This window comes from Orbicella franksi, chromosome 8, assembly GCF_964199315.1.
Source record: "Orbicella franksi chromosome 8, jaOrbFran1.1, whole genome shotgun sequence".
Lineage (NCBI taxonomy): Eukaryota > Metazoa > Cnidaria > Anthozoa > Scleractinia > Merulinidae > Orbicella > Orbicella franksi.
In genome coordinates, this window is record NC_138152.1 from 24,143,255 (window position 1) to 24,162,572 (window position 19,318).

General features: G+C 38.2%; 2 protein-coding genes and 1 long non-coding RNA gene across 3 annotated transcripts; 2 read left to right on the forward strand and 1 right to left on the reverse strand.

Annotated features, from left to right (window-relative positions):
* Nucleotides 1-514: 514 nt before the first annotated feature.
* Nucleotides 515-3,715, reverse strand: LOC145494646 (uncharacterized). Its single transcript, XM_081474182.1, has 2 exons — nucleotides 3,436-3,715; nucleotides 515-794 (listed from the first exon to the last, which is right to left on the reverse strand). The coding sequence occupies exons 1-2, from the start codon at nucleotides 3,652-3,654 to the stop codon at nucleotides 630-632; spliced, it is 384 nt and encodes a 127-aa protein (XP_081330308.1). The 5' UTR covers nucleotides 3,655-3,715; the 3' UTR covers nucleotides 515-629.
* A 96-nt stretch (nucleotides 3,716-3,811) lies between these two features.
* Nucleotides 3,812-16,819, forward strand: LOC145494276 (uncharacterized). Its single transcript, XM_081473721.1, has 11 exons — nucleotides 3,812-3,877; nucleotides 4,169-4,274; nucleotides 5,134-5,196; nucleotides 7,497-7,570; nucleotides 8,596-8,668; nucleotides 9,405-10,590; nucleotides 12,107-12,311; nucleotides 12,903-12,985; nucleotides 14,517-14,584; nucleotides 14,685-14,784; nucleotides 14,897-16,819. The coding sequence occupies exons 1-11, from the start codon at nucleotides 3,820-3,822 to the stop codon at nucleotides 15,122-15,124; spliced, it is 2,244 nt and encodes a 747-aa protein (XP_081329847.1). The 5' UTR covers nucleotides 3,812-3,819; the 3' UTR covers nucleotides 15,125-16,819.
* A 191-nt stretch (nucleotides 16,820-17,010) lies between these two features.
* On the forward strand, nucleotides 17,011-19,307 carry LOC145494647 (uncharacterized). Its single transcript, XR_014050277.1, has 3 exons — nucleotides 17,011-17,101; nucleotides 17,643-17,786; nucleotides 18,078-19,307. It is a non-coding gene; the product is annotated as an uncharacterized LOC145494647 (long non-coding RNA).
* The last annotated feature ends 11 nt before the right edge of the window (nucleotides 19,308-19,318 follow it).

Here is a 19,318-nt window from a genome sequence, read left to right on the forward strand (position 1 = left end):
CTAATATCTTTGCTTTATACTGATGCTGAAAATGACAAAGCAAATAGGCTATACAGACACTTTAAATTCAACATCATAACATCATATCAAAAGTCTCCAAACATATGACATATGACACTAACACAAAACAAGTGTCAGTAAGTTAGAGTTCACGTACTTTAAATGGTGGTGAATCTTGGGTCTAAGAAACTTTTAATCCAATCTGGAAAAATGACAGACTGACTGATTGTCTGTCTGACTGACTGTATGTCTTTCTGTCTGTCTGTCTGACTGTCTCTCTGACTGTCTGTCTTGCCAGATAGATTGATAATGAAATTATATTGACTAAAAATTAATTACATTTTGTAGTACTCCAAAGAGCCAAAAAAAGTTACGTATACAGGTTGTTGTACATGTAATCTTGATGATTTCTTTTTGTGTGTACATGGAAGCAATGCTTTTTCCGATATTGTAAAACAGGTTGTGGTAATGGCCATCAGTTGCACCTGGCAAAGTTTCTAATGTTCTTCACGTGTTTTCTTTTTTTTTTTTTAATTTGGAGAGAAGAATACAGATCAACAAGGTCTAACAATTGCCTTTGCTGGTTATTCTTCATGGCACCTTCCCCTTTAAGATTCTTCTTTTAAGTTTCATCTCTTGGGGTATACAGTCTTCGACATTTTGAAGGCTGATTTTCTCCCAGGTGGTTGGGCATAGTTCCAGGGATATGTAGCATGTGTTACAGGCGTCAAGTATGTGTGCTTCTTAATTACCACTCTTCCCAGCTGACTGTACAAAAACTGAGCACCTGGGGCCTAAAAAAGAGAGAGTTCAAATTAATATTAATTAGAAATACTTTCAGAAAACAGCCCTAGGGAAATATGAGTGCTGATTGATTAAAAATCGTGTTTCTACAAGTTAAACTCAATAGAAACACGGAACTAGCACGAGCTGTTGACGTAATGAAGGCACTAGCAAAGAGAATTTACATTTTGATGATCAAAGTAAACAAGTTGTTTCCCCTTTTTCTCATCGCAGTGTTTTTCTGTAGACAACATGTTCTCTGCGTTTCTATCGAGTTATAGAAACACTCGTGAGAACTTGACAAAACTGTGGAAACACTCACCAACAGCTGGTGTTCCCACAGCATTTCTTGTTCTCCCAAACTTCCACTTGTGTTTCTACTAAACAATTAGATTATGAGCTTGAAATTTCTATCGTGTGATAGTTGACGAGGGTGCAGCCCGAGTCAACCATCAAGCATAGAAATTGAGAGCAAATAATCTAATTGTTTCAACTATAAATCTACTAGGTAAGAAAACTTAATCTAAATCCTTTTCACAGACAATTCGAAAATGCCAAGAAGTGGTAGCATTCTGCTATGCTACTCACTATCTATCACAGAATAGATAGTGAGTAGCCTAGCCAATCAAAAAAACAGCATTCATGATAGAATGCTAGTAGATTAATTTTATACTAGAACTCGATAGAAACATGGTACATGTTTTCTGTTTCTTAAGTAAATGCTGGTCAGCTAACGGTTACGTCACACCTGGGTCAATCATACAGGACCACACTTCTCAAGCTTATTTTTCTCCCTGGGAAGAGTTGTTGGGGGGGGGGGGGGGTGGTGGTAAACCCATGTGAAAAGGCTGAGGGGATGCCCACATCTCCCTTTGGAGTGTAAATATGGATTTTGGTCTCACTTACATGAGACTGGAATACATGTAGAATGTGCAGGATGAAACCGCACTGTTTTTAGCTGTCAGGATATCTTTAGGGTTACACTCAAAGAAATAATTAAAAAATTATGTCTGTCCATTTCAAGGTGGAATCTTTTAGAGGATGAATAGAGTTTGAGCCACACCCAGATAAGTCTCTTTAGAAGGAAATTCTGAGGCACTGGAGGAACTCTCGAAGGCTTCAACTTTTCAGGGAAAGTATGACTCAAGCTAAACTGGATTTTTCAGAGGGGCTCAGGGGGTGGGTGGTGTCAAACCGAAACACCCTCCATGAGCGATTGAAGCAGGGATAATTGGATAGATATTTTTTTAATTAAACTATATTTTTTGTTAGATCTCATTAATAACAGATTGCTGGTACTCTTTTAAGTTGATATATACATGTAGATCGATTTGAATCAAATAGGACGGTATGCTGGCTGATTATCAGTAATTCACTAATTCCTAATTCAAATACATGTAATTCATCTTAATTAGTATATACCACACAAGTGAATTGTGCTTTCTACGCATTCTGATTGACCAGCTCGGAGGTGAAGAGCAAGTAATATTCACCTCTAAGCAAATGGAGAAAAACAAAATGGCTCCACATTTTGCTTTGGTTACCAAGGAGCAAATTTTATCAATAAACAAGGCTGATTATTCAACTTGATTGGTGTATACTAAAAACAGTTATTCACCTCAGTGTCGGTGAAAGTGTTGGATATTTACCTCACTACCTCATGGCTCAGTAAATATCCACCACCTTTCACCCACTTTGGTTAACATTAATAATTATTGCGAAAAGCCATCTTAAAGTGTAAACATATTGGACAAAAAGATTCTGCAGAGCAGAATAGAGCATCTATTTTGGGGAAGAATTAAGAAATACAAGATTACAAGGAGGGTGTTTTAAAAACACGAAATGGCAAAAATTATGACGAAATGGCCTACGCTACATTGAAAGAGTCCGTGTTGGATAAGGGTGTCTGTAAGGTTAACCATTACAATTATTGAGGAATGAGAGCTAGCCTCTAGCTAGATCTATCAAGTCAGTGATATATATAAGCTAACCTGAGCGCTATTTGGCTATAGGCTAACCGCAGTGCCATTTCGTCATTTCGCTGATTCATGTTTTAAACACGGCCGATTACAAGGAGCGAAGTTGTTCGTCGAATAGGATGTCAATTAAGAAAAGATATTTGCCATTGACTCTGGTTTGAGCGTACATGTATATATTCCTTTATACATGTAACTGTCATTGACAAGAGGCGATAGTATTGATATTTATTCTTAGCTTTCCATTTATTTCGAAATTTAATCATAAATAAAACACGCCGTCTTACTCGTTTTCTAATTGAGAAGTAACGTACTGTACAGCCGAACCTCGATTATCCAGACTCGTTGGGACTAGACAAAATGGTCCGGATAATCGAGGGTCCGGAAAATCGAAAATATCAATATTAATGAAGAACAAAACTGTTTAAATAAAGCAACATTTAATCGTGAAACTTTTACAAATCATTTGGAAAACAATATGGTCTACTGTACATCTTGAACCACTCAACTCTGAGAAAAGAATATTAAAAAGAATATTGCTACGGATCTTGATCATGACTAATAAATATTCGTGAAAAAATTGAGGCTAGAGAAAAAGTCCAGATAATCGAGAAATCCGGATAATCGAGGTACGGATAATCAAGGTTCGACTGTAATAAGCTTACAAGTTACCTACCTTATGGTCTTGCTTTGTATGTCTTGGCAACGAACGCGTTTCTGGTTTATCTGGTTTGCTTTCGTGTCTTTCATGAGCTCGATAAGTTCGATCACACAACGTTTCCTCCTCAGTCATTGTCCCATTTATGTAAGACAGATAAAGCTCAATATTCCAGAAAACGGTCTTCAAAAATACGAGCTCGTCGTTTGCTGTAACCACAACAAAACGAACACTCATGCAAATCGCAAAAAATTGCAAGGCGTCCAGCTCGGTCCCAGTCTCCAGACCGTGCGTTAATATGGCGGGAAGTTCACAAAGCTAAACAAGTCGATGAGCGGAAGATTTTGTTTCCTTTTTTACTTCAGATGGAAAAAAATCGAACTATAATTTGGAGAGCTGCTAATGGAAACATATTGCCTTTTAGACAAGTTAAAGGAGACAATTCAAAGCGATTTTCGAGGTAAGAAACTGAGATTTATAAGCTCATGCAGAAGCATCTCACATCACAGGTACTCTTTACGTAATTTATCTTGAGTTTTGATACCGACAGTTTCCAGCAGTTTCAGTCTTATTTATTTTTGTTGTTACTTCGTTGAAAGGGTTTATTTTGAAATATACTTTAAAGTTTTGATAACAAAGGTGAAGTGTTTAGTTTTAAATTTCCTACGTGGTACATGTAGATCAGGTCGAGAATCTCGACCTGATCTATCACAAAAGCTGCGGTCCTACATGCATGAATTTTATTTCGCAGGTCTTGAAGAGAAGTGTAATGAAGCTAACAGCAAGATTCAGGATTTGGAGATAGAAAACAGTCGGGTTAAGAAGCTCAACAATCACCTTCAAGAAGAAAACGCCGGGTATACATTTTAAGATTTTAATATTAGTCACCTTCTTACAACGTACATGTACACTGTTAGTTTAATAGGTAGGTCTCAGGTGATCACTGCTTCTCTTTAATCTGACCACCTTGAGAATACAACCAGTAAACAACTGTAGACTTTCCACCAGAATCTCATCCAGGGAAACTAACTGCTAATGCTCCTTCTTGTTTAGTTGGTGTGCAAATTGCAGGTACAGCCTGTAAGCACCAGTTTGGCAGTCTGGAGGCATGGTGCTTATGGTTAGTGCACACAGTCCAGATCAAGCAGTCTGGGTTTAAGTCCTGGCCAAGGTCGTGTTGTGTTCTTAGGCAGACACTTTACTCTCACAGTGCCTCTCTCCACCCAGGTGTATAAATGGGTACTGGCAAATTTAAATGCTGGCCCTGCAATGGACTAGCATCACATCTAGGGGTAGGGGGGGGGGGGGGGGACACTCCTTGTCACTTCATGCTACTGAAACCGGGAATAAGCACCAGCCTGATGGACCACTTGGCTTGTATGCTTGGACGGACTCTGTGATCTTATTAGGTTTAGGCATGTAGCATCTCATTCTGTGGAGAAGGGAAGGGAGGGTGGTAAAACTACATGTTTTCCTCAGTTACTTCATGCTGCTGAAGCTAACCTGAAGGTTTTGCACATATTACTGTACACTCAAATGGGTACTTGATTTTCTGTACTAGTTATATAATTTAATAATAATTTAATAATAATAATTATTATATAGTAGACCTACATATTTTTTCTGTACCTAAAATGCTAACAGTGTTCATTTTTTCAATTATGACGATGATGATGATGATGATGATGAATATTTTTATTTTCTTGTGTTCTAAAGTCTTAAAGAAACCGTGGTGAGTTTAAAAAAAGAACTTGCATACAAGGATGAGAAACTCAGGAGGTATGGCCAATTGATAATTTATTATTAATAATGAGAGCTTTTATTGACTACTGCATAGAAAATTGGACCATTTTTACTACATGTACATGTAGGTTCACCATGTTTGAGAATGCTATGCAGGGTTGTCCAAAGCACATGTAGCTAGCTGCCAACGAAAGTCATTAGCTACTTAAAATCGATTTGAAATTAGCTGGCTACTCCGCTGAACTACAGTACAATCAGTATTCAATCACATGATTATGATCCTTTAGAAAAAGATAGCAAAGTAACCAGACCTGCATACATGTATGTACTAAAGGCACCCATGGTCAAGTGTCGATCGACTTAGTTGGTTTTTGGGTGAATATCATGCCAACATCAGCCAAGTTAACCCACAACATCAAGCAGAAGCGCACATTAAACATGCTCTGCTTTCACGCAGCCCTGAGCGTAATCATGAACATATGCCTTTAGAACAGCAAGCTTTCAAAATTTAGTATTAACATGACAGATTTTGAGGTGCAAATAATGTCAGTGGGATTCACATGTGTGGTGATTTTTAAAGTCAATTTCATGATTGTAACTATCCAATGAAGTGAATTACATCACAAAACCTTCATGATTTTGTTGTTCTTGATAGAATGTCTCACAGTGTATTTTGTAAACTAAATTAAAACAGTTACAAATTTGGTACAGTCTCCATTTTCTACTTTTTGGAAATTATTAACTGCACTTGTTACAAAATGAAGTGATCTGATGTACATAAATTTGCATGTGAATGTGTGTAAACTGATTTTTAGTGGAAGACGAGAAATTATAATTTATTTAACGTTGTAGTTCAATGCCATATTTATTTACTACATATACCCCCATTTGGTGCAGTCTCCATTTTCTACTTTTTGGAAATACTTAACTGCACTTGGTATAAAATGAAATGATCTGATTACATAAATTTGCATGTGAATGTAAATAAGCTGATTTTTAGTGGAGGACAAGAACTTATAACTGATTTAACACTGTACATGTAGCTCAATGCCATATTTATTTACTGCATATACGCCATGATATTCTTCCTGAGCCCCGAGTATTAGGCCTATCAAAGAAAGAAGGGGGTGGGAGAGAGAGACACAATGTTAAGACATTATTTTATCTAAGTGTGATTTAAACTCATCAACACCAGATTAGACTTCTGTTCCTCTTATATAACTATTGACCGAGCTACAGCTGTACATTGCATGAGGGTGCAGAAAACATGTACAGTGGAACCCCGTTAATATGACCACCTTCGGGCCATGGAAAATTCGTCATGTTATCGGGGTGGTCGTATCAAAGGTTTTCTTTAAATAATAAAATGACTGTCTGAGCTTTTTTTTCGGACCAGAATAAAGTGGCTGTAATAGCAAGGTGGTCTTATTAACAGGGTGGTTGTAAGGCAGGGTTCCACTGTACATGTAAATCTTGATCGTTTTGAGGATCCTGAACAAGGATCTTCAAAGATATTGCTCAAATATCTTGCCAGGATCTTTAAAGATCCTCAATGAACATTTTAAGGATCTTTGTAAGGTCTTTCAAAGATCTCTTAAAGTGTACATGGCATTAAAAATGATTTCTGCTTATTTGAAAGGCCTTTCAAAATACAGAGGAATGGCATATTTCTTTTTGAAATATCTTTTTTTGTTTTAGAGATATTGACATTTTTCTATCATACAAATTAGAGCAGTGAAGACATCATATTGTTTGCACCCAAAAATGATGAAATACTGAATAAGCAATATCTCTAGAAATATTGAAGCAGTGTTCTGGAAACTTGGCACCACAAATGTACATCACAAAAGAAACAAAATGACACCCTTAGTGCTGTTGCCATAGCAACTCTATCAGCTCCAGTCTCTGTCAGAAAACCACATATCCCCATTTGCAACCTCTAAAGTGAGGCAAAGGATCCTATTTGGAACAGGCATAGTTCCCATATTTTCTTAACTCCCATCATTGGATTGGGTGGGGTAGATGGTTCTTGGTTTAAGACAAAAACTGGGACTTTCAGTTTTTATTAAGACAGTACCAGCAGCAAAACTGTTGTGTAGAACATTGCTTCAATATTTCCAGAGATATCGTTTATTCAGTATTTTACCACTTTCAGTTGCAAACCTTTTGACGTCATCCCTGATCTAATTTACATAATAGAAAAACATCAATATCTCTAAAATGAAAAAAGATATTTCATTAAAAGAAAAATGCATTCTTCTGTATTTTCAAAGGCCTTTCAAATAAGCAGAAATTATTTTTCATGTCATATACGCTTTAAGGATGTTTGCTTCTAGGAAATATGAGGAACTATGTAAGAAAGATCATTGGTGGAGACGCTATCTGGAGGCAGCCCAGAGTAGATTTAAAGGTGTGTTACCTGACTGTTTTTTTAACCAGCCTTGAAATAGCTTAGTAGTAGCCTTGGGAAAATCATGAATGTCTGGGGAACGTCTTGAAAATTAATTCATTAAAAAAAATTGTTAGATCATCCCCATAAAGTGTTTCATTTCCCACTGCCTTCTTTCTTGTAAAAGTGAGTCAGTCAGTTCAAACGAAAGAGAATGAAATAAAAGCAGACAAAAGAAATGTTCATTTGGCAAATTGACATTAATTAATACATGTACATGTAATTATGTCAAGACCTTGATTATGTCTTCCCATGACTGATTTTGCATCAGAGCCAGTTGATCACTCTAGAGGGTATTCGAAGACTTCATTATCAGGGCTGTCATTAAGTTTTTAGTCACCTGTAGCAGTGTGTAGCCTTATTCTCCACACCTGTAGCAAATTTGTTACTTTATGTGTGAATTCTATCAACAACAGGCAATTTCACCCCTAGCATCAAGGGAAAATCAAGCATACTCAGCCGTAGCAGGTGCTATGGGTTACAGCCCTTAATGACCGCCCTAATTATGAGGCCTGGATTGGATGTCATGATCTTTTGGAGATGTATATGAAGCATACAGTATTAAACTTGGGAACACCCAAAAAATAGGAGCACACAATGAATTAATTAAACATTTTTTTTTAAAATTATAATAACTATTACTATCAATGTAAAGAGTGTTGTTGATTTAAATTAATATATAATTGATTATTTATAAGTTATTGAAAAAGAATGGTGAAACCCTTTTTGAATTTTTGAATTGTGATAAGCATGTTCAGATACAACTTTTTGCAAAGTTGAAAAAATTATGTAGGATTTATAGGCAATTTGTTTAAACCTTGCAAAAAGTTGCATCTTAACATGCTGACCACAATTCGATAATAACAAATGAGTTGATGCATGTACTTGTATCAGTATTGCATGTCTAAATTTGGTCATGTTCTAATTCTATTAACTTAAAAAAAAGTATTGGTATTTATTTTTCCAATTATCTTTTCTCATCACAGTAATGAAAGACTTTGGGGCTTTTCCTGCTCATATTCTTGAAAATTATGTCAACAAAGATACCACTGAGCTGATGTAAGTTGCATGAAAGACGATTCACTGACAGCATGATCCATGCTTCCCTGTACAAATGCATGGTTTCACACAATATCCTCACCCGCCCCATGAAAGGTCACTGGAAATTCTGAGGGAGTGGGGTGGAGTGGGGGTGGGGGTCTCAAAACCAGAATTTCTAAAGGAGAGTAAATTTTGTATGAAGCTGAACTTGAATTTCAAGGGGTGGGGGGGGGGGGGGACAATGCAATTTACAGTTCTGCTCAAAAGTAAGTTACCACCCTCTTTTGCCCATTGAGATGAGAATCTCCTTTTTTCCCGAAATTGTTCTAGTGATTGATCAACAAACTTTGTTTAACTTGCCAGGTCTCTAAGCAAGGTCAGCTATATTTTGTTCCACTTATCAAACTACCAATTAACATCTGGTACTTGTGGACATGCATCATTCTTCAAAGAAATATGCCTGTATGTTATTGCATGACAGCTTGGAAGGAAATATCTCGACTTGAAAATGGTCAGCTTTTCTCTTAACTCCTAACTATCCCAGCAGAATGAAATTTTGTTAACTTTCTAAACAATATAGCAACCTCAAAAATAACTTCACTTATAATGATTCCCGTGTAACCCTCATTCCAAAGGTATCATTTTTGTTTTGATCTAATATACGTTATTTTTGATAATATTTATCCTGTTTATCTTCATGCAGAAAATAATTCCTACTTTATTATGGTGGATGAGCAAAACATGCCATCTGAAGGAAGTGGCCCCCCAAAATTATGATCCTTCAAAATAGCAATAGCGAAAGAGCTCTAAATACAAAGGTCTATTCTTTTGGAAATTGTGGTATTTTCGTGAATTCTTCCTTTTTTCCCAGGAGTGATTCTGAGCCTGATGACTGTTCTATTTTGAAAGACTATGAGCTGAGCAAGAAGCACAGAAACCTGTCAACCCTGAAGTGTAAAAAGAAAGTTCGATACAACAAGGTGTCAATGTCGAGATCTGGAGCACAAGAGGAAACAAAATCAAGAGTTTATCATAAAGATAATATGAGTGTCAGCCGAGTGATTGAAGAGGATAAAAAGTTAATGGTGGATGGTGTTGCTAACCTTTTCTCTGATGCCAATGAAAGTACAAAGCTTTACAAGAATTCTTCTCAGCTCCAAGACAGAAAGGTGTCTGTAGATGGAATTTCTGTCCATCCAGAGATTCAGGTGCAAGAAACTGAGGACGTCCATTCAGAAGAGGTTGCTGATGGCTTCCATTGCTCATTGGGAACCCCTTCGGCAGCAAGTACTCCCTTAGCAGCTGCAAACTCACTCTTGTTTAACTATGATGATGATGACAATGATGCAAGCATGGGCATTCTAGACAAGATCTCTGGAAATTCGCCTTGTAAAAACACTATGGATGCTGTAACCGATACCAAGGACCTAACCAAATCCGAATCTCAGTTTCCTGGATTTCCAGTAAAATCCCTTAATGACAGCACTTTTGCTTCTGTAACCAGTAATAAGGATTTACCCAAATCTGATTCCCAGTTTCCTGTTGATTTGTCATACACTCAACCACAGTCGCCGACCATTCCAAGCCGCACCCGATCACTGCAGCAAGACTTGAACCTGACGGCAGACTGTTCTGTGTCGCTGTTACCCCATGGCGTGAAGAGTGACGAAGAACAAGAACCCAGGTCTGATTCCCAGTCCAGAATGATCAAAAACAATGATAATACAGTTTTCATAAGTAGAGAAAATGAAGAACGATCTCATCAACCAGCCGAAAAAGGTCACAACCTCAAAGCAACAAAACAAACAACTCTGGATGCAAAATATGTAAAAACAAAAGTAACTTCGAGTGAAAATGATACCAATGCCGCTAAGAGAAAACGAGAAAGTTCAGATGAACGTGAAGACACCATATGGGCAACAAAAAGTAAAGGTTTGAGGGTTAGTATTGATTTACTTTCTAATACAATTTTTTCTCTGAGGTAATAACCTGACGTTGAACTTTATAATGTTTTCCTGTCATGTGGAAACGCACCGACTAGTGTATAATTATACCAGTCGAGTCGTTTTTATGGATGTCTTTCAGACTTGCATAATAATGCTGAGCTTAGAAACAATTAATAAGCTTGAAGTTAATAATAGTAGCGAATTTGGAAGGTCTACTTGTTGGCCGTTAGCCCTTCATCAGAGCAAAGGTCTAACATCGACTAAAGGGATAATACAGCCAACGTCAGCATACCAAATTTGGTACATATCTATTAGCTCAAGATGATAATTGTCTGATAAGTGTCTCCTTGCCACGCCGATGTACATGTAACGCAACATTATCTTTGGCGGCGCATTGCTTAGTTGGATCTGTAGAAGCTCCGAAAACACCATTACCTTTTCAGATGCATTAACACTTTAATAAAAAGAAAAACTGAACGTTCAATTCTGTACGCAGAAACGTTTTTGTTTTTGCTTACAATGCTGATCTGTCGCAGTAATAAGAATGAGACGCTCCCACTTGCAAATTATCTAGTTATTTAAGTCAGCTAGTAGACTGCTTCCAGTCTCTTTTTCTCTCAAAATGAGGCTGGCATTATCAGGCGAACGATTTCAGAGTGCCATGGAAGGGATTGGGAGTATACCGCCCTTTTGCGTTCGTGTTCATGGATAAACGCCCATATGGCCCAAAGAGAAAAGACCGGCTACCAGCAGTATATTACCAAAGCTATTTATCTCCTTACTATAAAAACCTCCTCGCTATAAAATCCCCTACATCAATTTTCCACTATTGCGTTACTGCAAGTAACATCTTTACAGAACATCGTACTTCAGATAGAAATTGACAGGGAATATGTTTGGAAGTAGGATGCGAGACAAAACATTTGATCAGAGCGAGTTGAACGTTGATTCCAAGCGAGTTTTCATACCCTTTTAGACTGTCCAAAACCTCTTGCGAATAGGTTTTACACATTATGCTCAATTTTTCACCATTATGCTAATGCTCGATGCTCAAAACATCTCACTATTGTGCTCCGAAGGCGTCCCTTATGCCCCATTATGCTCACCGACAACAGCTTATATTTATCCTCAACATTGATTACATTGAAGCATGAGGGACGCCTCGATGTGATCCTTCATTGCTCCGGCTTCGTTATTGCAAAATAAGTTTTTTAGCATAAAAAAATTCCTTCTGATGCAACAGAAGAGTGCTGAATTGGCAAAACCTTTAGGTATGTGATGTGTGTAGAGTGCAGCCAGGTGATTTGTGCCTAGATTTCTGTTGGCCTGCCCAAGGCCCTCAACTATCCGCCACTTTTTGTAACTATTATTCCGGCATAATGCTCAATTATTTTGCCTCACCCTTATGCTGAAAATAATGCATAACGTGTAAAATTATGCCTTGGAAGTCCTATAAACTCAGGGCTTACCTTCTAAACATATTCAAATTACCATTTCGTGCACACTTTAGGAAGAGCAGACAAGAACAGTGTTTAAAGTTCCAATAGTGCCACCGCCCAAAACCCCGGATGTGGTTCTACTGGAAGAATTCCCTTCACGCGGGACAGGAAGAAAGTCTTGTGGCACCCTCCTCAGCTGCAGTGGGGACATGACAGGGCCTTACACAAGTGGTATGGACTTGTTTGACAATAATATGGACGATCACCGGTCACCAGGTAAATATTTTGCTGAGTAAGCAAACCGCGCGCGTCCGTCAGCAGTCCTTGAATAATCCTTGGAAAAAAAAATCTGACGCCCTTTGTGTCTATTTATCAATAGGCCACAGTCGGTATATCAGTATTTTAGCATGGCTCCGAGGCTTTCGGGATAAACGTCTATATTTGGTATTGTTTTCTTTGTATCCAAGTGTCTTGGGAATTGAGGGACATAAGAACCTTAGAAAATTTGCAATTTTGACCTGAATGCTTGGGAGCCATGTTAGAATATTGATATATCCAACGTGGCCTATGAGATTATGTGCACGAGATTTCTATTAGGTCATAGTTGATGAGGCCGAAGGCCGAATCGATTTACATCGAACTTTAGAGAAACTAGAAAACGTTTTCTAGTTTCTTTAATGTTCGATGAAGATTGCACTCCAATGGTTGATAGTATACGAGTAACTCAGCCAATCAGATTGCAGCATTTGCATTAGTATACTACTACAATTCTACTAACGCTTTCCAGTTTCTTTAAGGGATGTGGATCTCTTTCAGTGTGTTCTTGTAGCACTCTTACGCGTTAAATTTGTTTTCTGGTATTTGCAGATTTGCAAGAAGAAAATCAAAAACTTCAAGACGGCTCACTGGAAGGAAGTGATAAGGAAAATGTTTCGAACAAGAGTGATGAGGTAACTAACAGATTTATAGATAGCTCTAACTGATCCGCCTAGATTAGCCTAATGCTACTACCGCTGGGATCTGTTTCAAACTTGCATTAATTTCTAAATGTAATTGAAATAAAGTGTGTGTGTAAACTGTGTCTCTAGAGCTCCTGTCATTTTACATTGAATTACATGCAAATTGGATTGTTTGCTTTTTTCCCCCAAAGAGAGGGATGTAATTGACTTCTTTAGTTCTCTTTCTCGGTCCTTCTTTCCCTCCTCATTTACAATACATCTACCTGGAAGTCGATTGATACATGTAAGAGGTATTCAATCCAGTCAAGAGATTATCAAGGTAAGAGAGTGATTCCCCCATGTAGGCCTTGTAACCAAGGTAATCCCTCTTAAGTTATTTTTAGACACGGTACCCAGTTCTTCCGAGGATGTTGTTACTCGCGAAATGCGTGGACAGCCCAAGCGACTTTCTAGCGATTAACTGAGACAAAGTGGCGGGAAATGTGGTGAAAAGTCATTTTACATACGTTTTGGTGTTCGGAAGACGTTCCATAGCTAAGATGTTTTCTGCACCGCCAGCCGTGCTTTTGTTCGGCTGGGCTTTCGTTTGTTTTGTGTTCGTTTGGCTGTTCATTCTTTTACCGTTTGGTTTCACGGAGTTTAAAAATAGGCAAAGCACAAGGGCAAAGGTAAAGAGTGCAATGACTGCGCGCGCGTGTGTTATAATTCTTTGCTCATTTGTTTGCCATTCGTTACAAAACAACAACATGGAATTAACACTTTCTTCGTATAATACGACGACCAATGTTTAAAATTTCTTTTTCGCATTTTCACGCTGTCGTACATATTCTGTTTAAAATATCTCTGAAAGTTATAGACAAACTGGATGAATGTAAATTCTTGCGAGATTCGTGGGATGCATATGAAATCGTTTAATCGACGTTGTCATGGGCGTTGCTGCTTAAACTCCTTTTTGTTGTTTGGGTGGCGGATGTCTGTCTGCACTTTCGACAAACCGTTTGTTCAGTTGCGTTGTGTTTGGGCGTTCGTTTGCTTTGCACTCGCTTGTCTACTCATTTATCTGCCATTCATTTAGTTGTTGTTTGTCCAGGAGACATCAGTGTCTTATTTAAACCCCTATTACTGTTTGGAAATGTTTTAAACCATGGCTGGGGTAGAAGCTCCTTTGCTTCTTTGATATTTATATAAAAGAAGGCATCCCCACAGCATTGGAGGTTCTTCTTCGCTTTGAAATTAAGCAACACATAAACAAATCCTCCACGAAAACATCCACGCAACGCGCAGCATTACCGTGGGATTACCGTATGTATAAGGCCTATAGAGGGAATTCACTCTCTTACCTTGATAATTCTCTTGATCCAATACATAATGTACTATTGCAGTGACGGGGAAATCCGTGTCGTGTCGTGCCTTGCTGTGCCGTGCCGTGCACTTCCGTGTTGCGCGCGCCACTTCGTGCCTTGTTTTTATTCAATTCTTGTTCTTTGACAAATGATTTTTTGTCTTTCTTTCTTCCTCATAGGAAGATAACAAGACGCAACCAGAAGAAATAGCTACAAACGTGGACAAGAGCCCGCCGATAGAATTGAAGTGCGTATTGTCTACATTTCTGCGGTATCCTTTCTTTTGTCTAAATTTTTAACTACATTCCCACCGCGTCTACAATTAATTACACTTTATACTTCATTAGGAGTTGCGCCTGTGAACCGAACTACAAATACGTGGAAGTTGTTCGGAAAAAAGATGAAAGAGTCAAACTGAATGGCTATAAATGCCGCGACTGTCAAGAGGTATTGTGAACTGTTTTTTGTTTTGTTTTTTTGTTTTTTTTTTTTCTCATCAATTGTTAGCAATATTCATTTAACTATTAAAAGAAATTCACGCATTTGTTTTTCTTTTTAGTACTACCAGGGTCTTGATCTTCCCGAGGACGAGCTTAAAAAGCGCTTGAAGCACTGTTCACGTCACCGAGCGAAGTTCTCCCCTCCACCTTCCACACCTCCAGGATTTTGGAACCTAAGCTTTCCTGACACTCAAGAATACATGGACAAAGGCTACCTCAAGACGGAGGCTCAAGCTCCGGCTAAGAAGAGACTTCGGAAAACACGGCGAAACAAGATCGCAAAGTAGAGACCTGTTCTCCGAAGATTTTACGGTTGGTACCGGAGAAGAAACGATGCTGCTGTCAAATCGCGACGATCATCGAGTAATGATTAACGTTGAGGTCACGATATTTGCCGAGAATTACAGAGGATTAATGAAACAATGGCAGAAAAAAAGGACGCATTAAAAGCTTCTGTTAGATCTACATGAAGAATCTTCAGACCCAGTAAATTTATTTCGTGAATTTCATTAGCTATTTCTTGAAAAGAAAACACAAAGAAAAACAAACAAGCGAAAACAAAAATGAAGTCGATAGCTGTTATTACAGTTTTCAGGAATTTGACACGCAAACGAGGCGAAAGGGTCAATTCTGCTTTGTGTTGACCCGTTCGCCGCGTTTGTATGCCCTTTTAGACAAAAGAATGTTGAACCGCAGGCTCAACTGTAATAAAAGCTATTGGCCGAGTAAACGTTAGTTTCGATACACCCGGCAAAAAACAAAGGCAGATAAAACAATTTTTTTCATTATTGGTTCTGTAGTTGTTATATTGCTCTGGAATTTGGGTACGTGTTTTTGAAGAGTGGGATTGTCCCTTACCAAGAACATTCGCCACTAGCTTCAGAAACGAGAAGAAATCTGGGGCGAGTCTCATCTCGCAGTCGGCCCCACACGCCACTGCGAGATGACACTTGCACCAGGTTTCTTTCCTCTTTAAAGTGGCGAGTGGTGTCACGTGAATCGTTTCAGCATTTTGACACTACATACGTTTATCCTTAGATTCTATGGGATTTTTAATGTTTGAAAAACAAATTTGTAGGATTGCGTTAGTAAATATTTGCTCCAGGGCACGTTGCTTCATACAGAACTGTTTTTGAACATAAGAGTTTCTACGAATCATTGCAATCGAAAGTGAAACCCGAGAAAAAGTTAGACGCATCTGAAAAGTTGCCGTGGAAAGTTTAAACGTGACACAAAATGTTCCTTCAGTGCGCCATCCTGTCGAGGTAATAGCGGAGCCCTGGCCAAGCGGAGCCCCATACTCATATAGGAGGGAAAAGGAAACCCATCAATAGACCAATTTCGATATATTAAAATTCAGCCTTAAACAAAAGACCTCAGTACGAGGCTCTGGGGAATAACTACAGAGTTTGTGTGGTTTATTCCCCAGAACTTCGTGCTGAGGACTATTGTGTTTGGCTGAATTTTAATATATCGAAATTGGTCAATTGACTTTCTCGTGGTTATCATGGCTAGCGGTATTGCTAGTGGCCGCGTACGGACGACGGCAAAGGCGACGACGTGAGTCACGTGACCATATCTCGGGCTCAAGTTTAGAGCTCCTCAAAGTCATGTATTTTTTTTCCTTTAATTGATCACCGACCAAGTGCTGATTTTCTACTGGATCGCGGACTCATGTCAGGTTAACTTGTTGTAATCAGTGCCGGGTTGTTCGGGAGCCAGTTAACGCTAACCCACGATTCTAAAAGTTAACCGAAGTATATTTTTTCTTGTGTACAAATGTTTTTCAGTGCTTTTGCTTTGTGTATTTAATTTTCATGATTAATGAAACTCAAAACAGAGCGCAAAACAGTATATACAGAAAACCTCACCGCAAAGTTGAAAGCCGATATGGCGCGCGGCGCTCGTAGAAAATGGTGCTGACTACTCTAAGAAAGCCGATCCACACACAATTAACAAAGACCTTGCAAAAGAACAGTGGAGCACGTTTGACTGCATACTCTTAAATTACCGATATGCGTTCCTAATCAGCAACGAAACTTATGCTCAGAATGTGTGAATGACCCTTGTTTTCTTCCATTGTATATATCTCTTTTTATAGCGTCGAGGTCAGAACGCCCATTTCCCAATTACATCGGTATGTGGTTCGTCTTAACGAATTACTTGACGCGGTTGAATATAACACAGTTTATCATCTGTCCTATTGTTGAGTTGAGCGTAGAGCATTCAGATTGGTTTTATAGTCGTAAATTGGATTCCTTCACGTAAGTATAAATATCACGCATATTTACGATCGATGTTTCAAACGCTCAAAAGAACTCATACGGTCTTCAACCTTATACAACAGTTCCACTTGTCAGCATAAACACTTGGTGACATCAGTTTAGCTAGTACGTACGTAGACATTGCATTGTCTGCTATTCTGTTCGTTCATATTTACTTGAGAAACCTTCGTTTTTCTCTGAGATTTTAATTCATATTCACTAACATTACCTGTAGTCTTTGGATTAAGCTTAAAACAGACACGCTTGTTGTGCTCGCTTCGATATGCAATCTAACAATAATTTCAAAATGAATTTGAATGAATGCTTTGACGCACCGATAGACATGTCACGATTTACATTTTGAAAGGTAAAATTATGCAGAAAAAATGCCGCTTCATATGCACTTTAAATACAATTGTTACTGCTTAATTTAATTCACAGCGTGGTTGAGGTAAATGTGGTATATTGACTTGTTTAAAAGCGCTGAACACCACTACAACGAACTCAATTTCTTGTCCATATTATTCAAATCAACTTCTAGATCGATCGCTATCAACATGCGTTTGCTGAAGTTCTTCTTTATGTGTGCTTTTCTCCTGTGTTTGATGGAACCTTGTTTCCCGGAAGAAGAGATACCGCCAGGCCCATTTGGTGTCTTTGGGAGAGAATTAGCCCGTCGTATCAGGTTTGTAGATATTTCAGTCCTTTTCTTACACTTTTCTCAAAAAGTTCGTTTCGTGTTATGTAGCTAGCTCTTAATTTTGCCCTGCCTGCATTCAAAGGATTCAGTTAGTGGAGAAGTAGGCGAGAGCCAGCTACAAAATATTTGGGAGACAACCGTCCATTTTGTTTGACACTCGAAAACCTGTTAATTTTTCTCGATTGTGGCAGACGAGAGGTCTCATTATGACGAGCGTCTCCTGGGATCCGGCGGTACTTTAATCTCATGATTTTAATGGTCATCTTTATTCTATAGATTAAAGAGGGGACTGGAAAATAAGGCTGAGTACCCCAACACCAGGAAGAAAAGATGGCTGTTTACGATGCTGTAGAAATGTCCACCTTACCTGGGCTGACCAGCAGGGTACAGATAGGGTGGAATCAAGATTTCAAGATACTGTGATTGGTTATGCTTTATTTATCAACTTGATGTTGTTTCGTGTATGTGAAACAAACTATAGGCGGTGTAACATTATGGATCAATAGACTAGATACCATCTCTCAGTCGAGGGTATCATATTTGTAACCAGTGAACAATGCGAGCACTAAATAAAGGTATATAGAACCAATGATTACGTTCTGTTCGATTAGAAAACCGTCATAGTATGATACCTTCTCGAATGGTTATGCAAATATAATAATTTCTCTTACGGAGACATTCAGTAATTTGCTGACAATTTCAGATATGTCCAAAAGTGACGATTAGATTATCCGTGAAAACCGAAATTACAATTATACTATTCATGAGAATGGGTAATTTTACTCATAGCATGTCAAATAGAGTTGTTGATCCGACAATTGTATCTACTTACTGACAGTGACTCGTCACAAGTTCGTAACTTCCATCGATTCAAGCGGATGAATAACCGCCTTTCATTCACGACCTGACAAGAAGAGTTGTTGATCTTACAATTCCCGACGAAGACAACATGAATATGTTGCGTTTACTCGTTGTTCTGAAGACGCCAAAAATAGCATGAATAGTACTCAGCAATAATTTTTCAAAGCAGACTTAAATGAAGTGCTGCTATGATCAAATTTCTACCCCTTGCAATTTTATGAGCATCACAAAGAATTCCACGAAAGAATAAGAATGGCATGTTCCCTTTTCCGAATATATGTATTACTTCAGGAGTTTTTTAAGTTTAAACAAAATTCTAAAATATGGAAATTAGGGCAGAAACGGAAACCTTAAACGCTTATTGGACTAACAGATTTACTTGCAACACACTGACGGCTTATCACAATTTATTTCCCATGACAACTCATTCTATTCCCGTGACTCCAACTTGTTTTAAATATTTTAGTGATTTTCAGATCTGCAAAATTAAATAGACGATAAAAACAATAAAAAATATATATATATATAAACAAAAACAAAATAGACCGAACACTCAGCCTTCCGTATTTATATGCTTGCTGGTTCATGCAGATTAGGCACATTGGCAAACATCAATGTTTGCCAAAAAAGACATGAACATCGGGGAGGACTGGATC